This window comes from Anomalospiza imberbis, chromosome 24, assembly GCF_031753505.1.
Source record: "Anomalospiza imberbis isolate Cuckoo-Finch-1a 21T00152 chromosome 24, ASM3175350v1, whole genome shotgun sequence".
Lineage (NCBI taxonomy): Eukaryota > Metazoa > Chordata > Aves > Passeriformes > Viduidae > Anomalospiza > Anomalospiza imberbis.
The window spans coordinates 4004148-4012011 of record NC_089704.1 but is presented as its reverse complement, the minus strand read 5'-3'; the positions used below and the strand labels follow the sequence as shown (position 1 = coordinate 4012011).

The 7864-nt window shown below is 49.6% G+C and overlaps 1 protein-coding gene across 17 annotated transcripts in view; it reads left to right on the top strand.

Annotated features, from left to right (window-relative positions):
* The first annotated feature begins 421 nt into the window (after positions 1–421).
* The window catches only part of GRAMD1B (GRAM domain containing 1B), a 102865-nt gene continuing 95422 nt past the window's right edge, over positions 422–7864 (top strand). For 7 of the 17 annotated variants that reach the window (XM_068171927.1, XM_068171929.1, XM_068171932.1 and 4 more), the window contains exon 1: positions 422–1489. In XM_068171927.1, coding sequence (XP_068028028.1) covers positions 1128–1489 — 362 coding nt within the window. In that variant the 5' untranslated portion in view covers positions 422–1127. The remainder of the gene's footprint in view (positions 1490–7864) is intronic. The other 10 variants (XM_068171915.1, XM_068171914.1, XM_068171917.1 and 7 more) reach the window with 8 other exon arrangements.

Below are 7864 nucleotides of genomic sequence, written 5' to 3'. Positions count from 1 at the left end.
TTTGTCCCGGGGTGAAACCTGTTCTGCACGTGTCGCTGTCCCTGTGTGGTGTCTGTGGGTTCCTGCACCTCACCCCCTCCATCCCCCACGGGCATTTTGGAAGCAGCATCGCCCCAGAGAACTCTTTTAAATCAGCTTTCACTCGTGTGAAACTGAGCTAAAAGCCTGACCAGTTCTGCTGCCACCTGCTGCTGCTGCTGCTGCTTTTTTGGCTGTTCCTCAGTCCCCTTCTCCTTTGGCGAGCAGTCAAAGGGGAAAAAAAAAAAAAAAAAAAAAACAAAAAAAAAAAAACAAAAAAACAAACCCCAAAAAAAACAGGAAAAAGAAATTATTGTGGAAGAAGGCTGAAAGTCCAAGCTCGCTCGCTGCCTCCCCCTCGGGGTGGGCAGGCTGAGCAGGAAGGTGGGACAGAAGGACAGCCCAGCCCAAGCGGCTCCTCCGGGAGGCTCTTCCCTCTCCTTCGCCCTTTCCCCCGCTGGATTTGTAGCAGCAGCGCACTGGGTAACACAAACCCCGTCTCTCGGGATTAGCAGCGCGGTTACACTTGCGACAGCTGTCCGTGTGTCTCACCCGCTACAGAAACAGCACAAGCTGCTGCTGCTACTCTTTCTCCTGATTTTTATCGAGCGTTGTTCCTTCCCTCCCCTCTGTTTCTCTCTCTGCCCTCCCCAGAGCTCCACGCCGCTCCTCTCCATGCTTGCCTCGTCTCTCGAGAAGAACCGCAGCCGAGTTTTCCTAGAGCAGCCCCGGGAGGCTTTTCCTTTCCTGAGCCAAGAGAAGGCAAAGGGGGGCTGGGGAGGCGAGCTGAAACCCGGCCAAGCCTTGTGTCAGTGCTTTGAGAGAGACAGGGCAGGGGAGGGACTTTTTGTAGAGGAGAGAAGGAGAAAAGAAACTTGAAACTGGCTTCCCTTGTGACATGTGTGTGTCCTGGCCATCCCCTCCCACCGCGCTGGTTGTTAAATGAGAGCACGTGAAGAACATGAGGTTTCCTGCTTGAGAGGGAGGGCAGCGCCGGGGAGAGAGGGAGGAGGAAGGAGGAAGGCGAGTTGTGCCTTTGTGGTGTGGTTTACGCCGAGATCAGAGCTAGAAGTGCCTGGGGGTGGGAGCAGAAGGAGAAAGGGCGTCTGATGCCAGCTGCCAACATGACAGAAACCCTGCAGCTCCCGGCGCTGCGGGTCCCCGAGCAGCAGGTGCTGGAGGGCGGCTGCGCCTGGTCCAGCTCGTCCACCCCGACCCTGCGCAGGAAGCGCTTCAAGATGAGGCGGATGAAGAACGTGCAGGAGCAGAGCCTGGAGGCCGGCAGGTACCAGGAGTCTCCTTCCTCCAGCAAGGAATACCTGCAGCTCCCATCCATTGAGATCACCCCCTCCAGTGACGAGGACACCCCCTGGTCCAACTGCTCCACTCCCAGTGCCTCCCCGCGCCGCAAGCGCTTCCTCCTTCGGAAGTGGCTGCGTGTCCGAGAGAAGAAGGAGTGCAGTGAGAGCAGGTAGGTCCTCTGGCCGCTCCCCTTCCCTGCTCCCGAGGTGATGCTGCCCAAAATAGCCTCTGCTGGAAGGGTCTGTTGTTCCCCTGGATGTGCCTCTTCCCAGACTTTGTCCTCGCCTGTTGGCTGGAATGTGGCGTGGTGTTGGTTGGATGTGCTGGTGCCAGAGGAAAAGGCCTGGGAGACTCTTCCCAGACTTTGTCCTCGCCTGTTGGCTGGAATGTGGCGTGGTGTTGGTTGGATGTGCTGGTGCCAGAGGAAAAGGCCTGGGAGCTGTCTGGGAACGGCAGGGCAAGGCTCTGTCCTTGCTCGTGGTCCTCCAGGTGACGCTCAGCCAGTGGGTGAGAAGATTTAACCTCACTAAGGTGTCCTGAGGAGACCCTGAGGGAGGGGAGTGACCTCTCTGCTGGCATTACCTGTGTGGGAGTGATGATGCCAAACCTCTGCCATTGTTTTCTGGTGATGCTCATTCCTACCATTGAGACTTCCCTTGAGATCCTTAGCTCAGTGTTGGGACAAAGAGAAGAAAAGAGAGAGAAACCAAGCAGCCCAGTGGGTCTGTGTGTCAAGGTGGCTGGGCTCAGGCCTTGGCAGCTTTCCAGACCTGAAAGTCACACAGTCCTTTGGCTGGAAAGGGCACAAATCATTCCCAAAGGCCTCCAAGAGCCTGTCAGCACAGGGAATTAATGCCCAGGCATTGTATTGTGTGGCCTCACGGAGAGAAAGCTGCACCTCGTGTAACCCTCTGCAGGGCACCCCACATGCAGGGGAATTAACTCTTCCTTTGTTATTAACTCTTCCTTTAACAATCTGCTGTTCCTGAAGGCCCCAAACACACAAGACACTTTAAAGATTTCTCCAAGAAATGACTTCTTTATAAACCCTTAGGCTGGCTTAGTGTGGGCCAAGTTTCCTTCCACTGTTTGCAGCTCCTGTGCAGCTGATCTGTGGGGTTGTGTTTAAAGGATGTGCTGCACTTCCAGAAAATGAGAAACCTTGAGCATTTCTGCACCCACCAAACCACACTGACTCACTGCCTGCTGCGGTGCTGGAGTGTTTACAGGGCAGAGCTTTGAATATCCACTCTGATTATCTGATAATTTGTCTTTCATCAGGTCCCTTTAGCAAGGTCAGTCTGTCAGTTTATTAATTTTTAAAGAACTTTCATCAATTAATGCGTGCCATTGAGGGTCTGATAATCCCTCTCAGCAAGTTAACATTGAAAAACATGTCTTGGTTTAGGAAATATTTCTGATTTAGGAAATATTTGTGATTTTCACGTAGCAGTGGTGGTGCAAGCAGGGATTCAGGCACAGCACACGAAATGGGAAAGATAATGCAAGAGGCACGTGCTGAAGTGTCAGAATATTGAAGTTGCGGTCAGAAGTTCAGAGGATGAAGGACCCAGTCCTTCAGCTGAGGACTCAGTTTGGGTTTATTGATGGTGAATGAGTTTCAGGCAGGCCAAGACACGGTGCTTTAGGTGTGAAGGTGGAAGAAAGAGCTATGTTTCCTTCTGTTGTTTACATACGTTGCCATGCTGACAACTTCCTGCTTATTCATCTCCGAGGGATTTTTGGGTGATGTTTCTGAGGCAGTGACTGGAAGGAAGGTGAAGGGATGGCTTAGGTGGCATCAGCACACCAATGCCAGCGTGGCACCTCCTTTCTTCACCTGCAGCAGGCTCCAGCTCTACCCCTTCTGCCATGGGAAACCCGGCGTTCTCAAATGGCATGGTTCCCTCCCTAGCCCAGGTGGAAAAGCCCGGTTTGGTCTCTGTGCTGAGCCTGGGGGCTGGCAGAGTGCAGAGATCACCCCTGGGCTCTTCCACCGCAGCAGAAAACAGCACAGAGGAGCAGAATCTGTGGGGAGTGTGGAAACCCAGGGCACCGGGAACATTTCTCTGTCTGCTCTGGGGTGTCCTGACCCCCAGGGGAGCACTGACCTTGACCCTCATTCATGGAGAAAACTTCCAAAGCCTCAAGGCAAACTAGAAAACACAAAAGTGTGAAATAGATTGTAGAGAGTAGTGTAGTGTGTCACATGGGTGAGAAATTTAGGGTTTAGGATTTTTAGGATGTTTTAGATGGGTTCAAGATGGAGGATATAGGGAGTTGTCTTGAGTTCCTTTCTTCTTTCTTCTCCTTCCTTCTTCTTCTTGGGTTTGAGTGGTATCTTGTAATTGGGTACAAAAATCCGCATTGCGGGTCTGTAGGGGTCAGTTATTGGGGTAGAAAGGAAAATAATCTAGGTGTCACTTCTTAATTGGGCAACTTAGTTTTTGATTAGACATAAAAGGCCTTGTGCCACGAGGTCGTTAGCCATTTTTGTGCTGTTTTCCTGCACGCAGGGTCTGGTGCAGACAGCGTGCTGAGGTCTTGATAAGATAACAATGAAACAAGAACCTGAAGACAGAAAAAGTGCTGTGCTTCTGCTTTTCCTGACACAGAACTGCTCCAGGAGGGTTTCCCCCTGCCAGGGGAGCCCTCAGGGAGTTGCCCAATTTGGGGGCCCGCAAACTCACTGGGATCTGGCCATGGAAAGGGTGATGAACCCAGGGGGCTTTGTGGCATTCATTTGCCAGAGACGTGGGGTAAACTTTGCTGTGTGAACTTTGAGTGAAATGCAACTTTTGTAGGGCAAGAAGCTGTTTTCCTGTAAAACAGATGTGCAGTTTGCTCCTGCTGCTTTAGCAGGGTCAGAGAGAGCAGCTGCTCTGTCCTGCTGCTGTTCTGCTGTGCCACTGCTGTTGGTGACAGATGCTCCCAGTGTCACCTCTGTGCCTCCATCCGTTTGTCTGAGGGCAGCAGGGACAGCTGTGCTGAGGGGTTTTGTGCAGCAGGTCATTCACCAAGCTCTCATTTCACCCATTCGCTTGGTGTTCAGTGCCAGTGCCTGCCTGCCCAGGTGGCACAGGGACCCCCAGGGTGTGCCATCCTGTGCTGGGAGTGCAGCTATCCCACGAGGTGTGCAAATCCCCAAATTTCACCTGGGGAAAGCAGCAGCCATCAGGCTGTGGCCCCCACTGGAGAAACAAAACAGAAATAAACACAGTTTGCTCGCAGTCACTCCATTTCTCTGGCTGAGTTGCCATCAAGCTGCTGGAATTTCATGTTTGGAGCCTGGTAACTTTTATCGCCGTCCCGAGGGCAGATACCTGGCTGGTGGCAGGGATTTCCCAGGAAAGCTGGCAGCTGGCAGAGAGCAGGCTGTGCTCCAGCTGAGCTGCTCCTTGCTCTGCTCTCATGGCCCCGAGCAAGAGCTCTGTGACCATTAGCATACAGCGAGCATCCAAGTGAATAAACAAACCCTTTCAGCGCTCCCAACGCTGGCTCTAATGCTCCAGCTCTGCTTTTCTCACCGGGAAACTCCCACGTGCTGGTTAGTTTTTAACAGCCTGGGTGATTGGGAGGCTTGTTTACCTGCTGGGTCTCTAAAAGCTGACAGAGCAGGAGGGAGAGTGTTCTTTTCCTTCCATTAAACCCCAGGGACAGCTGTCGGAGCCTTTCCTGCCCCTGCCGCTGCTGTGTTCAAGGTGAGAGAGCAGGCAGGCAATTCCTTGGGGGTGGGACTGTCCCTGGAACGTGTCCTTGTTCCAAGAGTGATGGTCCAAACCTCAAGGTTGCTGTACAGATGGTAAATAGGATGGTTTTGATGAGGGATGGAGACAGCTCCTCCTCTACCCCTCAGCCATCATTTGCCAGCCAGCTAATGAAGTTATTTACCTCTATAAACCATGAACTCTGCACACAGGCGAACAATTTTATTTTTAATTTTTTTATTAAGACATGCTGATGTTACTTTCTCCAGTCTGGTGGCATTTTGCTGTGCATGCAACCTGCATGCATTATTGATGTGGGCATCAGGCAGTTGATCACCTCTAATTTATTATTTACCTCTTCAAGCCACCCTTGCTTGTAATTTCAGGACCTGCACGTGATTTTGGGGCAAGAATTGCTGAGTAGATCATTCAGGCTTCAGTTTAAGGACAGCTCTTCCTTTGGCCTAAGATCAGGACTGGTTAACGATGAAATGTTGGTGCTGCAAAAGATGCAAAACTTGTGGATTTTGTTGGAGCAGTTTGTGCAGCAGCTCTTGACACTTCTGTAGATGAATTTACTCAGGCTGGTTTTCTGCTGGAAATTCTGACACTCCCTGTGGATTCATCCAAAAGGAAAGACTTGTCTAAAATGCCTCTAGCACATTAAAAATGAAGTGTATTATGAGAAGAATTCCATCCCAGCTCAGAAAAGTGTCTGTGCTGAGAAGCTGGAGGTTTCTTGAGCTGCCAGCTATGCAAATGTGGAGGTTTTTCAGATGAAACCCTGATAACTTATCTCAAAGCGTGGAACAAATGAGGGGAGGCTCCAGCACTGCTCAGCACTGGGCTCTGAGGCTGCTTCCCTTCACACTCTGAGGTAAAAATTCTCCTTTTTTCCTTAAAAAACTTTCTCTTGATCCCTCTAGTGATATAAATTAGTTAACAGTGAATTGATTTGTTGGAACTTGAGCTAAAATTACTTACAAATTGGTGGCTTAGATGTTTTGAATTGGCTTATAAAGGTAAATGAGCCTTTAATTTTCAAGTAGCCCATCATGCTTTTGCCTTCCTTAATTAAATTGAAATTCAGTCTGAGCATTTCTGGGAATAAATTAATGGTCATTCCCCTTTTTCTGACTTCGACATGTGTGGAAAACATTGTGGTATTTTCTAGAGGAAAAATCCTGAGTGATATGGTTTCTTTTTCCCCTAAGAAACTGCTAATGGTGAAAAGTAAGAAATTAAAAAAAAAAAAAGCCCTGCAAGATTAAGGTTGTAGATCCTCTTCCATTATGGAAGAGTGACCCAAGTCTTTAGGAATACCATGGGGGAGCTTCCTGGTGAGGAGGGAGCTGCTCCAGCCCTGGGCTGGGGTGGCTGGGGAGCTCTGGGCAGCCCTTGGGGGGGTTTTGGCCACTCTGTTCCGAGAAGTTCCAGAACGAGAAGCTCCGAATTTTGCAGTTCTCAGTTTTTTCAGGTTTTGCTGAACTTCCACGTTCCAGCTGTGCCCCGGAGGGGAGGAAATGGGGCTGCCCCTCTCTGAGCAGCACAGCAAGAATTGGGAAGTGGGTGTGTTATGGGCTCGCTCATTTCTTATGAAATCCTCGTTAAAATCTCATTTGTGTAAAGAGCCGGTGCCTCCACTGGCATTTCGTCATGGAAGAGGCAAATGCTTTTTTCCCCCCTCATTTTTGCTTGTAGCTGGAGCTGGTTAATTGAGGATTTTGGGAAGACGAGTGTCCCATGGGGAAAGCTGTTGGTCTCTGAGGGAAGCAGCTGCTCTTCTCTGCTTTTGGTGGCTTTGGAAAACCCATGAGCACAAACCTGGGTGATGTGATTTCTTTTTCCCTAAGAAACTGCTGATGCTGAAAAGTAAAAAACCAAAAAAACTGCAAGATGAAGGTTTTAGATCCTCTTCCACTATGGAAAAGTGATCCCAGTCTTTAGGAATATCTATGTGGTGCCTCTTCTAATCCGAAATTTGAAAACACACAAATGATGGTTTGGTAGCAACTCAGTATTACTGTAGCCTTTTCCTTTTTGAACCTGCAGGTTCAAATGAGGCCTAAAGTGCTCCCAAGAAAGTGATTTTTTCCTTTCTCAGCTGCTGCATGCCTGTCTCCTGGGGGTGCTGACGTGCAGTTTGTTGGGACTGCAGATTTCTTGCCATTTGTTTCTGGTAATCCGTGCCAAGTGACTGGATTGCACCAGCCCTGCTATTTTTTTTTTTTCTTTTTCTTTTTTGGCTGAATCCCACTCCTTTGTACAGTAGTTTGTGGTTTTCTTTTAAAATATTTACCTTCCAGTATTTGTGTGGTTTAGGGTGACCAGTCACCCAGGAGTATTAAATAGAAGTGATTTACAAACAGCCCGGGACTGAAACGCTGTTGATCTTATCTGGTCAGCAAATATTTGCCATTGGGCCATCCGAGACCCGTGCCCTGCCTGTGCCTGCCGGTGGAATTTAACAATTCATTCCCATTTTCCTTATCTCAGTGGTTTTCCACGGATTCCGCTTCCAGTCCAAGGCTCTGCTGTTGGTAAATAAGATGTTGGTGAAAGGGCTTGTCTGGACAGCAGGGGAGGTTGGGATGTTGTTGATGTTTTTCTTCGTGAAATGAATGAGGTGAGAGGAGAGGACTCGGCCACGCTGCCCCTTTTAACCCTGAGTGTGACACTCATTTTGGGGCTCTAGGTGACATTAACAACCGTGCCTTATCTATTTTTGATCATTTCTAAAGGGATTAGACTGCAAACATGGCTTTACACCCTCCCCATCCATGGAACTGAGTTAAGATGGGAAGGTTTGGAGCAGGAGGTGCCTGTTCGGTTCTCAG